Source organism: Chamaea fasciata, unplaced genomic scaffold, assembly GCF_029207755.1.
Source record: "Chamaea fasciata isolate MVZ Bird 193981 ecotype frontalis unplaced genomic scaffold, bChaFas1.0.hap1 SCAF_20, whole genome shotgun sequence".
Taxonomy (NCBI): Eukaryota; Metazoa; Chordata; class Aves; order Passeriformes; family Sylviidae; genus Chamaea; species Chamaea fasciata.
Window position 1 is genome coordinate 1,054,726 of NW_027094105.1, and position 24,840 is coordinate 1,079,565.

At 50.1% G+C, this 24,840-nt stretch overlaps 1 protein-coding gene across 1 annotated transcript in view; it reads right to left on the reverse strand.

The window, feature by feature from the left end:
• The window catches only part of ZNF618 (zinc finger protein 618), a 148,523-nt gene that overhangs the window by 83,728 nt on the left and 39,955 nt on the right, over window positions 1–24,840 (reverse strand). The window contains exon 2 of the mRNA XM_066201539.1: window positions 1,328–1,371. Coding sequence (XP_066057636.1) covers window positions 1,328–1,371 — 44 coding nt within the window. The remainder of the gene's footprint in view (window positions 1–1,327; window positions 1,372–24,840) is intronic.

Genomic DNA, 24,840 nt, shown 5'->3' on the forward strand with positions numbered 1-24,840 from the left:
TACTACTTTTTGACTCTGTTTTATTATTTTTATTTAAAAATAATAATGGACTTGGTCATTCTCCTTTCTTTGGCCGTGTTTTGTTCGGACAGGTGGATGATAAAGCAGGTTTTGTTTCCACTTTTCTACAAGGAAAAAAGCCATGACCAGCCTCACACTCCTCTGAACATACAAAGGAACAGGGAGAACAGAGGGAAGTTCTCCCACCTCACCAGGAGCTCCACCCCTGCCCTAGGAAGGACCATCGCTCACTCCTGGGAGGATGTTCAGCCCCAAGGACACCCCAAAGGTGAGATGCACACCCCAAAGGCGACTGCAAAGGTCAGCTCCCACATGGAGAATGCACTTGCCCACCTGCTGTGGGAAACCCTCCAGTGAGAGCTGAATTAAAGGCTGCAATAAGGAATCCAGGGGAAGGAAGTGATGCCTGGCATCTCTCCCCTTGCTCCTCAGCCTGCGCTTTCTTTCCAACGCTTCCTTCAGGCTAATTCCCAGGGTCCTGTGAGCCACCACTGCTGGAACAAAGATGAGCCACCCCCAAAGTGGGACAGAGAAGTTTTCCCCTGTGACCGATGCTCAGTGTTCCCCTCTGCCCAGCTCAGTTGCACCCCAGACAAGCTCAATGCCAGGCAGAGCCAACTGGACCAAACAGTGCCGGGAATGAGGATATTTCACGCTGAAATTCCACTGGCAGAGCTGGGGCACTGGGCAGGGAGCAGCCAGCACAGTGGGAGCCTCACACCCAGCAGGGGCTGTGCACGGTCAGCAGTGGGAGGCAGGGAGAGCATCAGCTGCTCCCACATCTCACTGGGATATGCTTATACACGGCAGGATGAGTTTTATCTAAGGAACAAAACTTTCACAGTGCTCTCAAGGTCCTGGAGGGGACAGGAGGCCACAGCCCAGGGCAGACCCACGGCAGCGTGTCCCTCTCCAGAGTGGGAGCAGCAGAGACACCTCTCAGTAGGATCACAGGGGGCTGGGCAGGTGAGACACCTCTGTCCCCTCCTTCGGAAGGACAGAAGGGCCTGGACAGGCCAAGGTCTCCATCCAAGAGCCTCACCCTGGGGGCACTCCGCTGGAACTCCCCACACCACACACAGACCACCTCTGCTTTCAGTCCCCAAGGCCAGGATGAGGCCGGACTCCCACATCCATCTTCCCAGCTGCATCCGAATAGAGCTGCATGGACGCTCGGCTCTGACAGCTCCCAACCATCCCTCCTGTGCAGCCACCCTTGGCCACCCCATCTCCAGGATGGAGAGCACACCTGAGCAGAGCTGCACCCACCCACCAAAGCCCACCCGGCGCAGCAGCCCAGCCCTACCTGCTGGAAGAGCTCCTCCGCCCACTGCTGCTGCTCTCGTCGGCCTAGGAGATCAAAACAAAAAAGCTGGTCAGGTTCAGACAGACAAGGCTCCTCTCCAGCCCCTCCTGCCCTGGCTGCCCCCAAACTCCAGAGTTCTCCAGGAGCTCCACACGCCCCATGCTCGGGTCTGAGCCCATCCCCGCTGGTCACTCCCCTGCAACCCAAGTCTCAAGCAATGATCCCTTGGATGCAAAACCCCACCATTGCCAGGTGGGAAACCAGGAATGGCCGAATTGGCCAAATGTCCATGTAGGAACGGCCCTGCTCCAGGCTGGAGGGCTAGCCCAACACCTCCCCTCGTTAGCCCGTGCCCTAATTAGCCCCTCCAGGCCCTGGGAGGGCTGAGCAGGGAGGGCCCAGGGTCTCCTCTCGCCTCCTTCCCCAGCTCGCTGATGAGAGCCTTCCTTGGAAAGACAATATTATTCCAATCCCAGAAATTTTATTTCTGAATTTGTGCAAATACAAGTTAAAAGATATTAGCTGCATTTCACATTTTGTGCAAATGGCAGAAACAGGCAATTCATGTGCAGCAGGATGGGGGCCAGCCAACGATTTCGATAAAATAAACCCTTTTTTAATTTAAATGCTAATGCACTGAATTAAAATTTAATAACTGAGGAAATTGAAAAGCCGAGCAGGAATATTGGAAATAAATCCAAGCAGAAACAGCTGAAATTAAAAATTCTAGAGAGTGGGAGGATAGCAGCTAAGCTGTCTTATATGATTACATTTTTTTTTTTTTTTTTTTTTTCAGAATGAAGGGGGGAAGGAAAAAAAAATCCTATCTTTGGCTGGCTGTAGGGCAGTAAATCGAGAGTGCTGTGATTTATTGCTCAATTTTCCTGAGGGAAAAAGGCTTTCTTTCATGCTGAAATATTTCATAAATTTCAAGCCAGCATAAATTCTTAATTTAAAAGTTATGGAGGTCACATTTAGTGCACTGGTGCAATTCTGAAATCTTAAAGGAATAGCAACCAAAAAAAAAAAAAATTGCAATTTGATTTTATTTTTTTTAATTCTTCATGTAAAATTTTCTTCGAAGGGATTGTCCAAGTTACACAAAGCAGAAACACAACCTGGCTTTGGAAAGGAAATGAAACCCACTGGAAATTAAGAGATAAAAATCCAACTCAATTACAAAAAGGTATATTATTATTATTATTATTATTATTATTATTATTATTATTGTGAGCCACTTGAGGAATTTCTGTTAAAAAATTTCTTCTCTCCATTGCCTGGGAAAAGCCAGAAGGGAGGAGCTGACAATGTAATTGCTTCTGTTAGATCTCCAATCTTTTGTGAGCACTGATATGTTCATTTGTTATACAGCTGTTCAGCTACAGAAAGGATGTCAGAGCAACCATAATTCAAAGCAATCAATCAAAAATTAATGATTTGTCATGCTTACACAATGGAAAAAAAAAAAGGAAAAAAAAAAAAGCTTTATGGGTTCCTGCAACTGGTAGATTGCTCAAACCTTCGGGGCATTTTCTAGAAGATTAGATCTGTGTGTACAAAGAAAAGGGGAAAAAGGGAAAAAGGAGACAATATAGAGCCAGGGCAGCAAGCTTCTGGGGTGCTGGGGGTCACTGAGGCCCGAAATCCCCCAGAGATGGGAACCTCACAGTTCCTGTGTGCACAAAGAGTTTTGTTCACAACCCAAGCTCACCCAACCCAAGAGCTGCATCTTGGACCACAGGGACCTTGTGAGGCTCCTGCCATGAGAATTCCATGGGAAAAGCGCCCACTGAATCATGGAACCATGGAATATCCTGAGCTGGAAGGATATTCTCACCCATGAGGATGATGGAATCCAGCCCCTGGCCCTGCACAGACACCCAAATAATCCCCAGTGTGGGGAAGTTTCCTTATTTTGAGAAAAAAAAATGAGAAAAAAAAAAAAGGAACCACGACAGGTAAGGTGATTTCACACAGCCTGGGTGCTCCTGGAGATGATCCATTAGACAAAAACACCAAGCTAAGCCTGACGGAGATCAGATCGAGCTGTCTTAAATGTTTCTGGATGCTGAAATAAAGAAATCCACAGAATCCCAGACTGGTTTGGGGTGGGAGGAACCTTAAAGCCCATCCAGTCCCACCCCCTGCCATGGGCAGGGACACCTCCCACTGTCCCAGGCTGCTCCAGGCCCCAATGTCCAGCCTGGCCTTGGACACTGCCAGGGATCCAGGGGCAGCCACAGCTGCTCTGGGCACCCTGTGCCAGGGCCTGCCCACCCTCCCAGGGAACAATTCCTGCCCAGTCTCCCATCCATCCCTGCCCTCTGGCAGTGGGAAGCCATTCCCTGTGTCCTGTCCCTCCATCCCTTGCCCCAAATCCTTCTCCAGCTCTCCTGGAGCCCCTTTAGTCCCTGGCAGGGCTCTGAGCTCTCCCTGGAGCTTCTCCTCTCCAGGTGAGCACCCCGAGCTCTCAGCCTGTTCATTCAAAAATAAAATCCATTTAAACTAAAACATTCCATCCAAATTCTAAAAAGTGGCATTTGAGAACTGAAATACCATGAGGAAGTGGAAAGGTGAAAGGCTGGAAATCACCGTTTAACCAGAATGTGCCAAAACGGGTCAGAGCAGCTCCCAACAAAGTAACGTCTTTGTGGAGGGGAACAGGAATCTCCTGTGCTCACATTTAGAATCTCCTGCACTCCCATTTTCCCAAATAATTGATTTTGGTGATTTCCTAATTTCTGATTGAAAAAGGAGAGGAGCAGAATTTGCATCTGCTGATGAGCGGGGAGGCCAGACGTGGGGTGCCGGAACAGGCTGGAGAATGTCACACAATCTGTCCCATAAAATCATTTACAATTCAAAATGTTACTCCCTAAAGTTGCTTTTCTCCATATTGGGTCCATTTAGGATAGTTTTGTTTAACTAATGCTAATAAATATCCTTGAAATGAAAATGCACACGAGCAGAATGTGGTTTCGGGCCATATGCTCCTCAAATCGAGTTGTAAGCAAAAAGTAAATCGTGATAAATAAGAAATGTATCAGTCAACATCTTCTAACAGGGTAACGTGGCAAAAAATAGGAGTCCAAGCAGATGTAGAGCTGACCTGAGAAATCCATGTTTATCGAGAGGGCTACATTATATCGGGAAAAAACCCCAACATTTTAACACTTACAGCAAAACAAAAAAACAACTAAAAGCAATAAAAATGTGAAATGAGATTTCAGATGATTTAAGCACGGGCTTTCTGCCTGATCTCTTAAATCATGATTAGAAACAATTATTCAAATCACTGGCATTTGCATCCATGCTCGGATCAGCTCCCATGGATGGGATGGGGCCACCGGGACACCACCAAAGCACTGCCACAGCCCTCCCCGGGGGAAAAGGGGTCAAATCCACGTGTTCATTTATTTATTCAGACACAGCCACCTCCTATGATTTGCCTCTGAACCCCATCCCAAAGGGAGAGGTCCCTAATTCCGCCTGGGGGTCGCAGGAGGAGCAAGCCCTGCTTGCCCCAGCTCCTCTCCCACAGCACCTTCCCTCTCCAGAGGGAAAGGGGCAGAGTTGTTTGTTTACCTGAGGGGAAAAAAAAAACTCAAAAAACCCCCAAACCCCCACACTGCTTCCCCCAAACACCTTTCCAGAGACAGCTGAGTAATTTTTGTCCAAACACCAACCACACCTTCAATTTTGGAAGGAGCCAACAGCACCCAGCATGGAAAATTTCACCCCAAATAATTAAAATTTGGCGAAGGGAGAAGCAACTGAAAACAGGTCTGACACAGGAATGTGCCATAAAAATAACTGCAGGCCTGCTACCTGCACACTCTGGGCTTATTAACTTCAGAGCCACAGAAAATGCTGGAAGTGTTTTCTTTTTCCTTTTTTCTTCTCTTCAAACAAAGGGCAAGACACTGGCAGTTTCCTATTTAATTTTTATTACATGGGAGGGGGAAAAACAGCAGAGCAGCTCCACATCGCACCAAAACATCTGCGGAGCACAAGGACCCATGAAGGTGCCCACGCCCCTTTGTCATCTGGATTTTTGCTTCCTCCTGCCGGCACAGCGGATGCTGAGGAACGCCAAGGCCCGGATTTCGAGAAGGAAGCAATGCTGAGCCCACGGGTGACGCAAGCAGAGCTGTGCTCCACAGAATCCTGGAACCACTGAGGTTGGAAAAGCCCTCTGGGGTCATCGAGTCCAACCATTCCCCAGCACTGCCAAGGCCAGCACTAAGCCCTGTCCCCAAGTGCCACATCCACAGTGGAACGTTTCCAGGGATGGTGATTCCACCACTGCCCTGGGCAACTGTTCCCATGCCTGATCATCCTTTTCACGAGGAAATTTTTCCTAATATCAAAGGATAATTTTTCCAAATATCAAATATTTTCCTACACCTTCCCTGGCACATTTTAAGGCTGTTTCCTCTGGTTCCCTGACCTAGGGCATCCCCTGCATGAAGGACAAAGATCTCCACTGCCTTAGCTGCTGTGGCTCGTTCCCTCTTCATCCTTTGCCTTTGCCAATCCATCAGGGCAGCCTCCAAAAGGGATGAATTTTCCACTTGGGAAGAAGACAGTTCCTGGGGCTGGAGGAATGCACTGCCTATTTCCTCAGCTGGAGCTTCCCCTCCAGAAACAACCAAAATAATAACAATAATAAAAAATACCTGCAAGGAGGAAACGGGAGCTCTCCCTGAGGCATCTGCTGGGTCCCACAGCTGAGCCAAGCCCCGGAGTGAGGGTTCCCCAACCCCAAAATCCACCGTGGGGTCTGCAAACCCCCCATCCTGGCCATGGGGCAATACCAGGGTGGGGACGCTGGTGGCAGCTTCAGGGTCAGAATTCCCTGGGAGCAGCCGGGGAATCTCACCCTTGTCCTCGGCTGCAGCCTTGCCCTGGGAAAAGCCAGTGCTTGCTCCCTGTTCGACAGGGAAAGCCCAGCAGGAAACAACATCATCTGAGAGTTTTGACGCCTCTGAGATGAGCCCACGGAGGGTTTCCTGCTTGAGGGCAGCAGAAGGCAAAGGCAGAGACGCCCACGGCGGGCACAGAGGCTCTGCTGCCAGAGCCAGGGGACATCTGGGACAGGATGGTCCCAAACACCCAGGAACCATCCCTGAGTGACCAGTGACCACAGCTGGGCTCCAGCACAGCTCCAGGGACCATCCCTGAGTGACCCGTGACCACAGCTGGGCTCCAGCACAGCTCCAGGGACCATCCCTGAGTGACCCGTGACCACAGCTGGGCTCCAGCACAGCTCCAGGGACCATCCCTGAGTGACCAGTGACTACAGCTGGGCTCCAGGGACCAACCCTGAGTGACCAGTGACCACAGCTGGGCTCCAACACAGCTCCAGGGACCATCCCTGAGTGACCAGTGACCACAGCTGGGCTCCAGCACAGCTCCAGAGACAATCCCTGAGTGACCAGTGACCACAGCTGGGCTCCAGGGACCATCCCTGAGTGACCAGTGACCACAGCTGGGCTCCAGCACAGCTCCAGGGACCACCCCTGAGTGACCAGTGACCACAGCTGGGCTCCAGCACAGCTCCAGGAAGGTCTCCAGTACCAGAGGAAGGTGCTCTGTTCTCCTGGCCATACCCAGCACTTAGGCCAAGCTTTAATGTTGAGATTTCCAGGCAAGTTCACCCAAGGGAAGGCACCACGGTGACTGTGACCTACAGAGACAGGATCTGTGTCCAGCACCCTGTGCTGACAGACAGAGCACCCCAGGGCTGGATGCCTGGGGACACAGGGAGCCCAGGACTCCCCACCTGGTGTCTCTGACATTCCATGTCCGGGGAGGGTCTGAGCAGACCAAAATCCACGAGGTTCCTGAGCGTCCACCTCATCCCTGCGAGCACCTCTACCACGTGCAAATAAGCGGCTGCTGGAGACGGCAGTTGAGCCTAAAAGAAACCCGAGCAGTTTCTGGATAGGAACGCAGCATCACCCCAGCTCGGCCAGGGCTGCAGCCATTTCCCCTTCCTGCAGGTGGCCACCACCCCGAGGAGGACACGTGTCCTGGGGGACGTGAAGCCAGGGGACACCACAGAGCACTGGCACTGCAGGACCAGCGCTTGGGCAGGGCCACCCAGCACCTTCAGCTGGAGCCCCGGGCTCCAGCCCTGTCCAGCCATCCCAGGTGAAGGCAGGGCTGGCCCCCAGTCCCACCCAGGGGTGTGGAGAGCCCCCTGCTCCAGTGCCATCCCTGTTTTAATTATCCCTGGGGATCATTAACAGCTGCCAGTATTCTTCTGCACTCCCCTTCCCGCAGTTCCCACACACTGGGAAGCCACAAGGTGCCCCCAAATGACTAATTAATAACAAACATAATGAGGGGGTGGATCAGCCCAACACAAAGGTCAGCTGTGAGCACAGGCTCCCCCTGGAGAAGCCAAGATGGGAACGATCCCCTCTGCTCTGGCTGTGACACTTTAGACTCAGTCCAGAGGCCCTCGCTCTGCTGATTTCTGTTCTCTTTGTATTGGCAGGAGAATTATTTTCCTTTTAATTTTTTTTTCTTCTTTTTGGTTTTTTGTTTGGTTTGGTTTTTTGGTTGTTTTTTTTTTTTTTTGGGGGGGGGTTATTTGTTTTTGTTTTATTTTGGGTTTGGTTTGGTTTTGGTTTGCTTTGTTTGGCCTTGCAAACAGGGTTTCCTCAGGCTTCTCCCCAGAATCTGGTCCGGGACAGAACAAGTTGCACCGTGGAGGTTAAAACTATAGGTAGGTAAACAATACTAATAAAAAATCAGAATTAAAGTCTAGAAATTCTTCTCTTTCAGTTTCACTGGATTTACTTCTTGTCTGCTGTTCATTATCTTCCCATTTTATAATCTTCATTTACTACCCTGGGTGTGCTGCCTGCATCCACCTCATTTCTGAGCCGCCGCTGTAACCCAGAATTAAAAATTCTTCTGAAGCGTTTGAAACAGAGGTTGAATTCCTGCTGGAAAAGGCACACATGGGGCTGAAACCTGGGGGGAAACACCAAAATCAGCGAGGCAGAGAAGAATCCCACCACGATGCCCCCAGCCTGGGGGGGTGCTGAGCCCCAGGAAATGGCACAATCCTGCCCCAGAGGACCCAGGTGTCCCTGTCACCCATGCCCAGCTCCCACACTCCAGGTAGTCCCAGAAAGGTTGAAGGGCTGTGAGCAGTTCCCTCTGAGCCAAGGCAATATTCATATGAGTAATTTTATGAACTTGCTGAAAGTATTGGCAAAATTTGTGCTTTGAATTTCAATTTTTCTCCCCTGGCAGCCCAGGGAGATTCAAGGAGCACATGCCAGCAAAAGTAACCAAAGAAAGGGAACATTAAATAAATTTTAACCTAAGCTACAAATGTTCAAACTATTAAAAAGCTTCAACCTCATGTACTTTTGTTTTTCCCTGAAACAGTCATGAAATTAAAATGATGAATAAATCAATGCAGCAAATTGGTCTGGATTTAAAGAGTTACTCCTTGATTATAAGCAACTGAAAAGTAATCAAAATATTTTTTCCATCTCCTGTTGCTCAGTGCTCTCCTTACTCTGTTCTTTATGAGAAAAATAATCAAATTGAGGGTGAAGAGGAGAAAAGGCATTACTGATTACTCTGAACTCTCATATTATAAAAGCTGGAAAATAAGAGTGACCGGGCAAAACAACAGAATTATGTGCATCGAGCAGTTGTTTACAGATGGTATGAGTTTCCCAGCAAAAGAAACAGCTGGAAATATTTTTAGAGAATAAATGTATATGGAATGAAACCTTGGGGGGGAGGAAGGTATTGTTATTTCTTACTTGGGGGGAGAAAAAAGGGGCGAAGGAGCCATGTGATAGCATTACAGAAATCCACTCGTTTTTCCAGGCTTCCAATTTCACAGGAAACTCTCAGGAAATCAATTTTTTAAAAATCCCATCACAGGCACTTTTCCAAGCTGATAAAACAAACATACCTAACAAACTACGAACGCACACGGGGGAAAAAAATTAAAACAGGACTTATTTATCCAGGGAATCCCAGTGCTGTTCAACACATTTTGCTCAGGAGTTCAGCACCTCCTGCCTCTGCCTTGGAACATCGGATGGGGCTGTGAGAGCTCCACTGCACACAGGGACTGCCAGGAACCTTCCCCTGCGCAGCTCTGGCCTTTCCCAGGTTGAAGGGATGGGTGGGAAAGAGCTGCAGGCTGGGTTTTGGGGGAGCCACATCCCAGCACAGTGGGCTGGGAGCACAGGCACGGGCTCATCCCAGCAACACGGCCAAGGCAGGGGTTGTCCTCTGTCATTCCAACCTCATGAGACCCCACCTGGAGCACGGTGTCACCTCTGTCCCTGCCACAGGAGAGTCCTGAATCTGCTGGAGAGAGTCCAGAGGAGCCCACGGAGCTGCTCCCAGGGCTGCAGCCCCTCTGCCCCAGAGCCAGGCTGGGAGAGCCGGGGGTGCTCACCTGGAGAGGAGAAGCTCCAGGGAGAGCTCAGAGCCCTGCCAGGGCCTAAAGGGGCTCCAGGAGAGCCAGAGAGGGACTGGGGACACGGGACAGAAGGACAGGACACAGGGAATGGCTTCCCACTGCCAGAGGGCAGGGCTGGATGGGAGACTGGGCAGGAATTGTTCCCTGGGAGGGTGGGCAGGCCCTGGCACAGGGTGCCCAGAGCAGCTGTGGCTGGATAGTGGAAGGTGTCCCTGCAGGAGGAGATGATGGCTGAGGTCCCTCCCAAGCCAAAGCACTCTGGGATTCGAATATTCTCTCACCACAGCTCAGCTGGCGGGAGGCAAGCCGAGGCCCCCCCTTCTCTCGCACAAAGAGTTCAACCTGCCCAGGCTGAGCCCCTGCGGCCCCGCAGGGCAGGGCTGGGCACGGGCAGAGGCCCCAGGCAGCGCCGGTGGGGACGGGCCCCATGGAGCCCAGGGGCTTTGCCCGAGGGGCAGCCCAGCCAGGAGAGCCCTGAGCTCTCAGCGCGGGATGGGCAAGGCCCAGCACACGAGCGAGGATGCCACGTCCCTGCAGCTGACACACGTGGGAGCAGGACGAGCTCCGACAGCAGCATGGCCCAGCAGAGCCTGGACCCTGAAGACCCTGCAGAGGCCCCAGTGCTGCTCCCCCAGCCTCACAGAGGATCCTGAGGAAAAGCCAGGGGCACCTCCCCTGCGCCCATGGAAGCTGAGAGTCCTGCTGGGGCTTCCACCAGCGCAGAGACACACGGATGGGCCATGGGAACAGACACACGGATGGGTCATAGGAACAGACACACGGATGGGTCATGGGAACAGACACACGGATGGATCATGGGAACAGACACACGGATGGATCTCCGGGAACAGACACACGGATGGATCATGGGAACAGACACACGGATGGATCATGGGAACAGACACACGGATGGATCTCCAGGAACAGACACACGGATGGATCATGGGAACAGACACACGGATGGATCATGGGAACAGACACACGGATGGATCATGGGAACAGACACAGGGATGGATCTCTGGGAACAGACACACGGATGGATCATGGGAACAGACACACGGATGGGTCATGGGAACAGACACACGGATGGATCATGGGAACAGACACACGGATGGATCTCCGGGAACAGACACACGGATGGATCATGGGAACAGACACACGGATGGATCTCCGGGAACAGACACACGGATGGATCATGGGAACAGACACACGGATGGATCATGGGAACAGACACAGGGATGGATCTCTGGGAACAGACACACGGATGGATCATGGGAACAGACACACGGATGGGTCATGGGAACAGACACACGGATGGGTCATGGGAACAGACACAGGGATGGATCATGGGAACAGACACACGGATGGATCATGGGAACAGACACACGGATGGATCATGGGAACAGACACACGGATGATCTCTGGGAACAGACACACGGATGGATCATGGGAACAGACACACGGATGGATCATGGGAACAGACACACGGATGGATAATAGGAACAGACACACGGATGGATCTCCGGGAACAGACACACGGATGGATCATGGGAACAGACACACGGATGGATCATGGGAACAGACACACGGATGGATCATAGGAACAGACACACGGATGATCTCTGGGAACAGACACATGGATGGATCATGGGAACAGACACACGGATGATCTCCGGGAACAGACACACGGATGATCTCTGGGAACAGACACACGGATGGATCATGGGAACAGACACACGGATGATCTCTGGGAACAGACCCAACACACAAGGAAAACCTAAACTCGGCCCCAGGTGGTGCCAAGCTCATGCTCAGAGGGCGGGCACTGGTGGTTCATGCCCTGGCCCCAGCGTGGTGGATCTCAGGGCCACGAGGAGCCGGCGGGGAAGCACTTCTTGGAAGAAGCTTTGATGGGGCTGAGACTCTGCACTTCAAACCTGCAGAGGCTGTGGAGCGTCCCCCAGGGAGCTGCTCCAGCTCACAGCTCAGCCATTTGGTGTCACTGGGAGTCGTGAGATCCTTGGGCAGAATTGTACATTTTGGGGTTGGTTTTATCTCTTTTTCTGGGAAATTCTGAAGAACACTTTGGGTCCCTCCGTACAAAGGGCACTGCAGAGATGCAACGTGCTGAAAATGTTCAGCTTCAATCTGAGATAAGCAGTGAAAATTTAAACACTTGAAAAATACAATTCAAGGCAGAAGATTTGATCTAGAATAGAAAAAAAAAATCGCAAAATTTGATAAGTATTGCAGTGAGAGGGTGTTAGGAACAGCACCATGAGGAGGTCCAGCCTTGTCCAAGGAGCCCCTCCAAGGGTGGCACACAAGACCTCCTCCCAGTGCTCATAGGAAAGGCTCTGCATTTGCAAAATATAAAGTTTTCCTTGTAAAATAGAAATTTTATCCTTATTTTACAAAATCCCATGTAGCATTTATAGACAGGCTGTGAGGTTGAAGCTAAAACATTCTCCACTGGGTGGGTAACTGTGGGACTTCACCTTCTCTCCCCATTTTGTATGATTGGTTCGTTTAAATAGCATGAAATGGTGGTAATTTTACTTTGGAAAGGGAAAAAAAATAGTCAAACCACATCGGTCTAAAAGTAAGAAAGGGGGCAGGCATACAAAGCTTCAAATTTCTTCAAACTTAAGAAAGAGCAGTAATTACAGGGGAGAATTCGGAAAGGGTTTAGTCTGCCTGGCTCCCTCAAAAACCAAAAAAAAAAAAAAAAAAAAAAAAAAAAAAAAAAAAAGAAAAAAGCAAGGAAAAAATAGTAAAAAGAGAAAAAAGAGAAGGAAGGGAGGAAATGAAGCTGGAGAAAAAGCAGGCTGAGAGTAGAATTCTTAGAAATTCTGCTTGCAAAATAACTCCCATCAGCCAACCACAAATCCTATAAATATCACCAGATCAACTTCCTGAGCAGATCTAAATCAACAAATAAACAAACAAACCTCCAAGATTTAAAAAAAGTTTTGAAAAAAAAGAGAAAGAAATCTAAATAAAAACTACCAAAAACCCCAGTAAGGCCAAGCTGGTGTCCCCAAGGGAGGGTGGCTTTGCTGGCTTCCCAAGAACGATGGTGGTTTGGAAAGTAAAGGGAAAACAATGTTTCCTGGTCCATTTGTGCTGTAAAAGCTGCAGCGTCATCTCCCCCTGCCCAGACACCCCAACCACTGCCCCAGGGCAGAGGGATGGGACCCTGAGCCCTCCCCCAGAGCCCTCCACCCAGGCACGGCACTGGGAAGAGCTGGACGTCACCAGGGACCATCCAGCTGCACTTTTTCACTCTCAAATCTCCACCTTTGAGCAATTGTTTGGGCTAAGGAAAGGGTTTTTCAAGCAGTTTGGAGGGGAGAAACATCAGTGGGACCAACCAGGGTGACTTCCCACTCTCCATCGTTCCTGGAGCTGGAAAAAATGAGGACACAGAGCTGCTGGGAAATGATTTCCAGCCCAAAGTGGAGCTACAGTGAGATCATGGCATGGACTGGTATCATTTCTGCTGCACCATTCACACAGCAGAGTATGGTACTCATTTTCAAAAACTGGAAGTGACACAGTCCCTGACATTTAAAATTTCTGATTCATATAGGCAAAATACATCCTATTTATTTTTTAAAGCAAGAACTGTAAGATGTGCTCAAAATCTAAACGAAGCATAAGCCCCAGATTCTGTTTGACTCGAGCCTATGAAACTCAAAAAGATATTCCTTATTTCCTGGGCAACCAAAAAAAAAAAAATCAAATCAATCTATTTTTCTTCTGGCTCAGTCTGAAAAGAAATTTTTCAATTTTTCAGAGCTTCAAGAAAACCAAGAATATCAATTATTTGCACAGCCCTGCAGAGTGGACAGATTTGTCTTGGAAAACCTCCAGTGTGATGCAAAACAGGTAAAAACGTTCCCACAGAATCCCTTTTGGGGCTGAATTTCGCAGGCAGCACCATGAGTCCTCTGCCCATCTGTGGGCAGCAGCTGCTGCAAACCCTGAGGAAGAAAAGCCAGAAAGTGCAATTGGCTCCCCAGAATTCTGGTGCAGCCCAGGGTCATGACAAAGGATGAGAGAGAAATCCCCAAGCCCACCATTAACGCCCAATTCCCAAACGGAATCTGGGGTTAGGCAGCACAGGCTGGTGCTGCAGGAGCTGGATAGGGCTGATTGGGTTTCCAGGCTGAGCAAAGAGCAATGAACCCATGGATCTGTGACCCTTCGGATGAACAAATATCAGGCCAAGGGCTGTTTCCACCTCCAGATGCCCCCAGAGAGCCTCTGGACACCAGTTGGCAAAAGATAAATGTGTGCCACATTCCACAGGCTCTTCTTAGAAAAGAAAATCTGATGCTCACCTACACTTCATTACAGACACCTTGGGTGCTTTATTTTCTACCCAGCTCATGGATAACCTCAGCGGCCATGGATATTTTCTAGATGAATGTTTGTACCCAAGGAACATGGTGCATCACCATTTTTAGGACTGGCTGAGAGCACAGCATCTCCACTGAATTAAACATCTGAGAAATTCACTCAGGAATTGTTTACTGCACATAACACTCCAAGTGTGGGATTCAATGTATGGGAAACTGTGACAGTTCAAAGTATCTGTATAAAACAGGGGAATACTGGGGACTGTTCTCCAATCCCCAAATTCCATCCTGGGTGAGGGACCTCTGCTTTGATGCACGTGGCCTCCACGTGGTCCTAAACACAAAGGAGGGCACAGGATGTTCCTGAGTTTAGGGGAAAGCCTCTGGAGGGAGCCTGGAGCAGAGCCCCAGGCCCGGGGAGGATGGGGAGCCTGTCAGAGCTGCACCATTGCAAACCCTCCAAAGCATCTGCTTTTGTTGAAATGACAACTGAATTGGGGCATCTCCAGCTCCTCACAAATGCCAGACATCACCTCACCCACTGTGACACATCCCTGTGGGGTGAGCTGGAGCCAGGACAGAATTCAGAGCTGCTCTGAGGTCCTGGCAAAGCACCACAGTACTGGGCTTTGGTGGAGAGGGAAGAACCAGGAAATCCATAACAGGATTAGAGGGTTGCACAGGTCAGATGGCTCCAGACTGTTTGGGCACAGGCTCGAAGCAGAGTGCCATGGACAAGCTTTACCCTGCCAGGACACACTGAACACCTGCCAGGACCATGACTGAGCTGGGACTAGGGGTAACTCAGAGTGTGACACTGGAAACAGTCCCTGCACTCCCAGTGCTGGCTGGGCAGTGCTGGCTCCATAGCTGGACTCAAAGACCTTAGGGAGCTTTTCCAACCAAAATGATTCCATTATTCTGTGGTGATTAGCAGACATGCAATAGATGCTGCTCAAACAAGAGCAACATCCATCCCCCCATCCCTCCATCCATCCCTCCATCCATCCACCCATCCATCCATCCATCCATCCATCCATCCATCCATCCATCTATCCATCCATCCATCCATCCCTCCATCCCTCCCTCCATCCCTCCCTCCATCCATCCCTCCATCCATCCCTCCATCCATCCCTCCATCCATCCCTCCATCCCTCCATCCATCCATCCCTCCATCCATCCCTCCATCCATCCATCCATCCATCCATCCATCCATCCATCCCTCCATCCCTCCATCCATCCATCCATCCATCCATCCATCCATCCATCCATCCATCCCTCCATCCATCCCTCCATCCATCCCTCCATCCATCCCTCCATCCCTCCATCCATCCCTCCATCCATCCCTCCATCCATCCATCCCTCCATCCCTCCATCCATCCCTCCATCCCTCCATCCCTCCATCCCTCCATCCCTCTATCTCCTTCACTTCCTTATCCAGCATTTATTCTACAGATAAAAGGCCAACAGCCAGTGAATCACACAGGATTCTTCTGCCAGCTGAAACCCTCAAAGGCTGTTCCTGAGAGGGACCATGATCCAGCTGGTGTTCCTCACCAGACCGAGATGAGCTCTGTCACAGGAGGCAGGAGCCCCAGCTCTGAGCTCCCTGCCCCAGGAGCCCCAAACACAGGCCAGGCTGCTTGGAGGCTCCTCCACTGCGAGGGAGCAAAGGGCAGGGAAGGTGAACACACAGCCCAGAAGCCAAACACACCCTGGACTGATCCCTCAGCACTGTGGGCAGCACGGGAGGGGAATTCTTCCCCTCTGCCCCACTCAGGTGAGCCCCCACCTGCAGAGCTGCCCCAGCCCTGGGGCCCAGCACAGGAAGGACCTGAAGATGCTGGTCAGAGTCCAGAGAGCTGCTCCCAGGGCTGGAGCCCCTCTGCTCTGGAGCCAGGGGAACTGGGGGTGTTCACCTGGAGAAGAGAAGGCTCTGGGGAGACCTTATTGTGGCTTTTCAGTACTTAATGGGGGGTTGTAAGGAAAAATGGGGACAGAGTTTTTAGCAGGGCAGTAGTGATGAGAGGAGATGGTTTTAAACTAAGAGTGGAGATTTAGATTAGGTATAAGGAAAATGTTTTTACAACGAGGGTGGTAAAACACTGGCAGAGGTTGCTCAGAGAAGCCGTGGCTGCCCTTGGATCCCTGGGAAGTCTCCAAGGCCAGGCTGGACAGGGCTTGAAGCAGCCTGGGATAGTGGAAGGTGTCTCTGCTCACAAAACGGGCTTTAAAGGTCTTTTCCCAAACCTATTCTATTCTATTCTATTCTATTCTATTCTATTCTATTCTACTCCATTCCATTCCATTCCATTCCATTCCATTCCATTCCACTCCATTCCATTCCATTCCACTCCACTCCACTCCATTCCATTCCATTCCATTCCATTCCATTCCATTCCATTCCATTCCATTCCATTCCATTCCATTCCATTCCATTCTACTCCATTCCATTCCATTCCATTCCATTCCATTCCACTCCATTCCATTCCATTCCATTCCATTCCATTCCATTCCATTCCATTCCATTCCATTCCATTCCATTCCATTCCATTCCATTCCGCAAAGGACAGCAAGTCCACAGTTCTTTGGGCCTGTGCTGCACTCTCAGCCTTTCACCAGTTAACCTAGAAAGTCAGGCTCCAGCCAAGTGCTTGGCCGCCCCAGCAAGATGCCAAAACAGCTCCTCGGCTCCAAGCTCCGAGGGGCTTCACAAAACTTTGTGCCTTGCAGACAGATTTTTGTGGACGTTGTGTGCTCTGCACAAAACCGCAGCAGTTGTCCAGCCCCACAGCAGTTTCCTTGCTCGCTGCCGTGAGGGCACGGCCACCCTTGGGCAGCACAAGAAGAAGTGGAAACACTCTGGAGTCTCCTGGGATGCCCCAAAATTTGTAGGGCTCAGAAAAAGGACGTTCGGAAGGCAAAACCCCACAGTGCCCGTGAGGCTCTTAAATGTGACCTCCAGGCTTCCCCGCAGCCTCTAATGGGCCAACTCTGCACTCTGCACAAATTATCGTGAGTATCAAAAATATCTTTACAACAGAGCTTTTATTTCCATATATTTGAAGCTGCTTTCCCCTTTTGTTTCTTCTCTAAACCGGTTAAAATGAGCATTAAGGGATATAATTATGTTGTTAGCTTAATTGCCTACTTAAAGCAGAATCTACAGGGGTTTAATGCAAGATTTGAAAAGGGGGGGGGGAAAGGAAATTGGGATATTAATGGATACAATTTTTAAAAGGAACCTCTTCTGGGGAAAAGTGAGTTTGGGGCATGGGACAGAGCGTGAGGGGGGAGGAGGTGGAATCAGCTCCCATCAGTTTCTGTCATAAGGTTTTGTCAAAATGCAAATTGTTGGCCCATTCCTTCTCCAGCAGTCTAATTTTGGAGGATTTGACCTAATTAATCATTAACCACCACACACACAAAAAAATATCCCTCCTTCAATTTGAAACCTTAATGCTATTCTTGGAGTGACACACTTATGGCCAGGACAGGGGTTGGCATCTGGAACGTGCCCCACACTGAAGGACCAGTCCAGCTGGGAGAACTCTTGCTCCCAAATCACCCAGCAGAAAAACAAGCACTTCCAGAGGCAGAGGAGCACAGGAGGGGAGAAAACAATTGGTGCCCGAGCCTTATTCTGGTAACTGCTGTCGGGAAAAGCCATCGGTGTCCATATGCTGAGGCACAGGGATGCTCATGATCCCTGTGAGTCCAGCCTGTGCCACGGCTCCTGCACAGCCCTGCCTTTGACTTGTGCAGAAACCACGACTTTTATGCCAGAAAAGAAGCTCAGGGCAAAGCCTGCAGAGCAGAGCAGGGCAGAGCAGGGCACTTTCAGAGGCTGGAGCACCAGCCCCATGTTGTCAGTGGCCCCACCACTTCCCTGCTGTTCCCAACAGCACCGTGTGCCTCTGATGTGGAGAGACTGAAGGCATCAGCCAAAGTCTGTTTGGTGCCCTAAATGCCTCCAATCTCCACAGCTTCTCCTGTATTCCCAGAGTCACTGTGGCTGGTGCTGTCTCTGATGTCCCAGCAACTGAGATGCTGCTCCTTGAGCATCTTTGGTGTCCTCTAACTAAACCCTAGAGATTGAACCTCACCAGCAACAGGGCTTGTCAGACCTAGAATTAACTCGGTGCCACCTTCCCGTCCCTGTTCTGCTGCTCTGTATCACGTACAGCTCCAACCAGGGCTACATCCCACACCTGGAAGCTCCAGTTTGACTCACAAACTTGGTTTCTGCAGGTTTTTGATGACCTTCCCCCTGTCCAGTGTTCACCATGGAGCTGGGGTATCCAGGGGACACAACATTTGGGGGAAACCCCCACTATCACCCCTCTTCAAGGTTTCACTGCTTGTATGACCCAGCAAGGGAAAAGAGTCACAAGAATCCAGTAATAGAGGTGGGAAACACTGTGCTGCTCCTGCAGAGATGGAGCAAAGCTCTGTCCACATCGTTTGCTCCGATATACTCATGCAGCAAAACCCAGCAGCACCAAGGTCCTGTTTCCCCAGGAGGAGAAACAAAATGCTGATCACAAAATAGATGCTTCCCCCCAAAACAAGAGCCCTCCCAGGGTCGTCTCCCTTACCTGCCCCCTAAAAGCTGATTCAAATAAAATTTTGAAATTTCTAAGAAATTTTTTTCTGTATTTATTATATTATACAAATATTAAATATCCAGTGGGCTATTTCAAATATATATCATATTATATAATATGTAACATATGTAATAAAAATATTTCTATTAAATACATATATTTGAAATCTTTAAGAGAACTAGTTCCTGTGCTAAGCAGCTGTTTCCCTCCAGCCCTTTTGCCAGCCCTGCATAACGGTTTGCCAATCCATTGCTGGGATTTCAGAGGCTGCTGGTGTTTGATGTGTCCACACAAGGGAACATCTCACAATCCCAGATAAATTATTGGTGTACTTGAAAAAAATCAGAGAATTAATACATTTCAGGGTCTCCTTGGAAACATAGAGGAAACGTGCATTGTTACAAAGTTGGATGTTATTAGCAGGAATATGTATAGCACAAATTAGGGACTTCAGAGGAGAAGCCACCTTGGATCGTTTGATTAATACAGTAAGTACTTCCTATACCAACATAAGTGGATTTCAAACAACTTGAACTCAACATAATTAGATAGATTAATAAAGCACCAGAATTAAGGCATTAAGTTGAAAGGAAAAACGTGAAAGAATCTGGAAATTAGCAGATAAAGTGAGAGAAAGTAAACAAGGAGAGGCATCAAGTGACAGCTCATAAATCCCGGGGAGTCTGACAGACCATGGTCAGCACCATCAGATAATTCCAGGATTAAAAGCCCATCCTGGAAACAGAACCTTATGCAGGGTTTACATTAAAACCAACACTGAAAAAATAACACTCTTGCAAAATCAGAAAGTGAGAAACTGCCAAAACATTTGGGTGGAATGTACCCTGTGTGACATGCCACCAGCCCTGAGATGCCACCAGCCTTGAGATGTTACCAGCCCTGAGGTGCCACCAGCCTGGCCTGTGCTCTGACCTTGAGGTGGTGAACACACATCACTCCTTCCATGGGACCCTCAGTCTGTCCAGCATTCCATCTGATTTAGATAAAAATTAAGATAAGGGGAAAGAAAAAAATTCCAGCAGCCAGACTGACTTGGCTGGGTTCTGTCAGGCCCCAGATTTTTTTTTTTTTTTTCTTAGAAATAGAATTTTTAGAATATTTTCTAGAAATTATTATTATTTTCTCTATTTTTTTTTTCTGGTTGGGTTTTTTCCCCCTCCTATATTTGCTCTTTTCTTGCCCTCTAGGTTTGGGCAGGGATGCTCTGCTCAGCCCCTCAGCCAACACCTCCTGAGGCTCAGCTGAGCATTCACACCTCGGGTACCTCCCGAGGTGAACAACTCAGCTGGATCAGAGTGTTTTTTCCCTGTGCCACATCCCTGAAATATAAAAAGTTCTCCCACTTTCCCACTTGACACCCAACCATAGTTTTCCTCTTTCCCTAAAGCAAAGAGCTCGGTGACGGTGCCAGCCCCAAACCCCTGAGACATTTAACCACACTTAGGAGGGAAGGACTTCAACTCACAACAATTCCTAAAGATCAGGAAAAGGTAGGAATTCCCCTCTAAGGGCTCAGGCAAGCCTGGTTCCTCCCCACCCCCATCAATTTTGGGGCTCACCGTGGGCAAACCCCTCCTTCCTCGGAGCCCATTCATTAGCCAGAGCAGTGAGAGTTTTTGCTGTGGCTTCTCCAAACAAATTTCCCCCTTAGGCAAACACCTGGCTTGGAAAACTTCAGTCCAAACACTTAAAAAAGTTCTGGCAGAGTTAGAAAGAGTCAGAGGCAAGGCTGGTTAGAGCTGAGCAATCCTCACCAGTGGTGCCGCTGCCAGCGCCGCCCCTCTGAGGCACAGGCCAAAATGAAAATAAATTTAAAAAACAGTAAAGAAAAAAAAAAAAAAAAGGAAAAAAAATTTGAATGAGTCATTGTTCCTCAGAGGAGAGGAGGAATCGGGATTTTTTCGTGTTTGTTTGGGAGGGGGTGGTGCAATGGAGATACTGAAGGAAGAAAGGTTGTTTTGTTTTGCTTTGTTTTACAGCAATATCACAGGAAAAGTCTTGTTGGGAGATTAGGCTGAGCTATTAATGGCGAGCAAAATGGCTGTCAGCTCCTGCTCTGGGGTGGGAACACACCAGGAGCTTTATTATACACAAAACCAGAGCAGGGCCTCCCACCACAGCCAGCCCTGGGATCTCTGCAGCCTCACCGAGCAGGAACCCAGGGCTGGAGAGGGCACCCAGGGCTGGAGAGGACACCCAGGGCTGGAGAGGACACCCAGGGCTGGAACAGGAACCCAGGGCTGGAGAGGACACCCAGGGCTGGAACAGGAACCCAGGGCTGGAGAGGACACCCAGGGCTGGAACAGGAACCCAGGGCTGGAGAGGACATCCAGGGCTGGAATAGGAACCCAGGGCTGGAGAGGGCACCCAGGGCTGGAGAGGACACCCAGGGCTGGAGAGGACACCCAGGGCTGGAGAGGACATCCAGGGCTGGAACAGGAACCCAGGGCTGGAACAGGAACCCAGGGCTGGAACAGGAACCCAGGGCTGGAGAGGACACCCAGGGCTGGAGAGGACACCCAGGGCTGGAGAGGGCACCCAGGGCTGGAACAGGAACCCAGGGCTGGAGAGGACACCCAGGGCTGGAACAGGAACCCAGGGCTGGAGAGGACACCCAGGGCTGGAACAGGAACCCAGGGCTGGAGAGGGCACCCAGGGCTGGAACAGGAACCCAGGGCTGGAGAGGACACCCAGGGCTGGAACAGGAACCCAGGGCTGGAGAGGACACCCAGGGCTGGAACAGGAACCCAGGGCTGGAGAGGGCACCCAGAGCTGGAAAAGCCCTGAGCACTGGAGCAGGAACCCCGTGTAGAGTGGGCACCCAGCACTGGGCCAGACCCCTGCACCCATCCCCTGCCTCCTGCCACGCCTGCAGCCAAAGCCAAACCAGGGCTGCACAGGTGAGTGGTCAATCCCAGCTGCGGGGCTGAGGATGGCACAGCTGGTGCTGGTGGCACAGACACCACAAACCAACTCCAAATGGACCTTTCCCCTGCTGTTCATATAAATTTTTATCCTTTTTTGATGAAATGAAGAAGAAATAACATCAATGAATCCTGGCCATATCATATGCCTGGTGGCCTTGTGGAGTCATAGCAACTCCCACTCATTTCTTTTCCAACAGAACTAGGAAATAAATATAAAACAGCACTAAGCCATGTCCTCCTCGACACTGCTGTCAGCTTGACAGAAAGGAAAGGCTTTGGAGCAATGAGGAAGTTGAGAAGAATTTTAACAACCAGCTCCAGTCAAACCCACACCCCAGCAGGGTCCACTCCCAGGCAGCCACCAGGCAGGTGCTGCCCAAATCCCATCCCAGGGCCAGCACATTCGAATTTTGGGAAGGCCTTAAATACCTCAAGCTTGCACATGCACAAAAAACCCCAAAAAACCCAAAAAAACACCACACTTAAGAACCCTTTTAGGGCTTTTTTTGGGTAGCTCCTATTAATGCTTTAGCAAATACACTAAAATAAGTGAGCAGAAGCTTCAGCCCTGTGGAATATCCATGCATTGATCCATCCACATGTGGGTTCCCTGACTGACACCTGAGACAGGAGAAATCCTGCTCTGCCTGACGAGAGAGAAGAGGGCCCTGTCCCTGCCCAGGGCCCTGCCCTTGTCCCCATCCTGGTCCATGCCAGCTTTGGGGACCTCTCAGCATGTCAAGAGTGGATCTTTTTCCAGCAGCTCTTGCCAGCACCACAGGAATGCCAATGTCATGAATTGTGTCCTCCCTTATAACAAAAGAATTAAATATAAAACATTAACAGTGCATTTCTTGACCTACACAAGGAGAACTCCCCACGGCAGACAATGCTGCTAAAAAGGCTGCGGAGCTAGCACCGCTCATCATTATATTGTTTTAAATTTCCTCTTGCATTGCCACCAATAACCTGAATATTAAGGTGACCTTCCAGCAGTTTTTTGAAACATTTTGAATCAAAATGGCACTGAAATGGCATCAATTTTTTTTTCCTTTTTTTTTTTTTTTTAAAAACATTTTCATGGCGCATCATGGGCTTGATTTTGTTTTGGTTTTTTTTGTTTTCAAGAGGAACTAATCCATGGAGCCTCCTTCCCAAGGCAGCAATAGTTAAGCCCGTGCTAATAGAAGTGCAAATCAAGACTGGGCCAAGCAACATAATTGCTTTCCAGACGGGTGAACGTGCTGCCGATGGAGCAGCCCATCTGCTGAGAAAACGACCGCAACAACTGCTCCAATTTTTTTTAATTTCTTTTTCCCAGCAAAGGTGCAGCAGCAAACCCACAAAATAGGTTTTGCTTCCAACAGCCAGCACCTCCAAGCCATTTTTATAATCCTTGTTTTTCTTAGATTATCCCAGTGTGGTTTTTCCCCCGTTTCCTTGTTGAGCACTATTTAACCAGCACTAAAGTCTGCAATCATTAAACCACGCGACACGGAGCCGGCTGGGCAGCCAGGAATGGCCAGGAGCAGCAGCCAGGCATTGCTGGAATAACTGCCTTGCTGGCAAATCGATAAAAATAAAAGGGCCTTTGGGGGTGTCACCTGAAGGTGCTGCTGGGTAGATGCCCCAGGGGTTGTGGTCCTGCAGGGGAAGGTGGCTGAGCTGCCCTGGGTCCCCACCTCAGCTTCCTGCACCCAAGAGCATCAAGAGGATGTAGATCTATAAGCAATAAATAATTATAAGCATCTTTTAGCAACAACCAATTTATTTAATAAATAAAAACCAGCTGCTCGGAGGCCTGGGCCTCTGAGCTGGGGTTTTTCTCCCTTGTGAGAAGCAGACATGCAAGGAGCAAAGCCTGGCTTTAAATGAAATCCTACAAGTTCAGGCATCCAGGCCTTCCCCTCCACCCACCTGCTGCTGTGCCACCACCTGGGCTCTGCTCCCCAATTCCTCCAATTCCTGTCACGTTCAGACTCTGTGAATCTGCACAGAGGACCAGGGCCCACCCTGCCAGTTTTGGGAGCAAGGTGGGTCAGACCCAAGGCACTGGTGCTGCCCCAGCACTGCTCCTGTGCTGGGATGTGGGATGAGCTCCAGGACGTGGTCCCTCGCCCAGGCTCAGCTCTGTGCTCGCTCAGGCATTCACTGAGCCCAGTCAGGAGCAGTCCCAGGCAATCATTAACCAGCATCCACCTGCCTTGCCAAAATCAGGTGAAAGAACACCCTTAAGGAACCTGCAAGGCTCAACAGCCCAGGGAGGCTCTGATTTACTGATAAAGGGCCCATTCCCATGGAAAAAACCCAAGCACAAACATTGCCTGCTCCTGAATTTAAAAGATGTGCTGGAGGCAAGAGGTGAGCACTGTCACAGCCGGGACCCCGGCCCTGGCGACTGTCACCGTGCCACCCCTGCCCTGGTGACTGTCCCTGTGCCGTGGCTCACTCACAGGGACCAGAGCATTCCCCATCCATGGTTTCCTGGGCACCAGCTCAGCTCACAGGGCACCGAGCTGCATCTCCCCTTTTATTAGGGATCCATTCATCCACTCATCCTTCCTCTGCACTGGTATTTGCAACCCACGGCTCCAGAGTTCTCCAAGACTGGAACAGGTCAGAAACCCCTTGTCTTTTACTAAAATAAATCCCGTGGAATCACAGACTGCTTTGGTTTGGAAGGGATATTAAAGATCATCCTCTGCCAACCCAGCCATGGGCAGGGACACCTCCCATTGTCCCAGGCCACTCCAAGCCCTGTCCAGCCTGGCCTTGGACACTTCCAGGGATCCAGGGGCAGCCACAGCTGCTCTGGGCACCCTGTGCCAGGGCCTGCCCATCCTCCCAGGGAACAATTCCTTCCCAATATCCCATCCATCCCTGCCCTGTGGCAGTGGGAAGCCATTCCCTGTGTCCTGTCCCTCCATCCCTTGTCCCCAGTCCCTCTGCAGCTCTCCTGGAGCCCCTTTAGGCCCTGGCAGGGGCTCTGAGCTCTCCTTGGAGCCTTCTCCTCTCCAGGTGAGCACCCCCAGCTTTCCCAGCCTGGCTCCAGCCCTGGAGTCAGGTATCTCATTTTTAGAACTTTTCATCATCACTCGGCATGCCTGCACAGAAACCAGTTTGG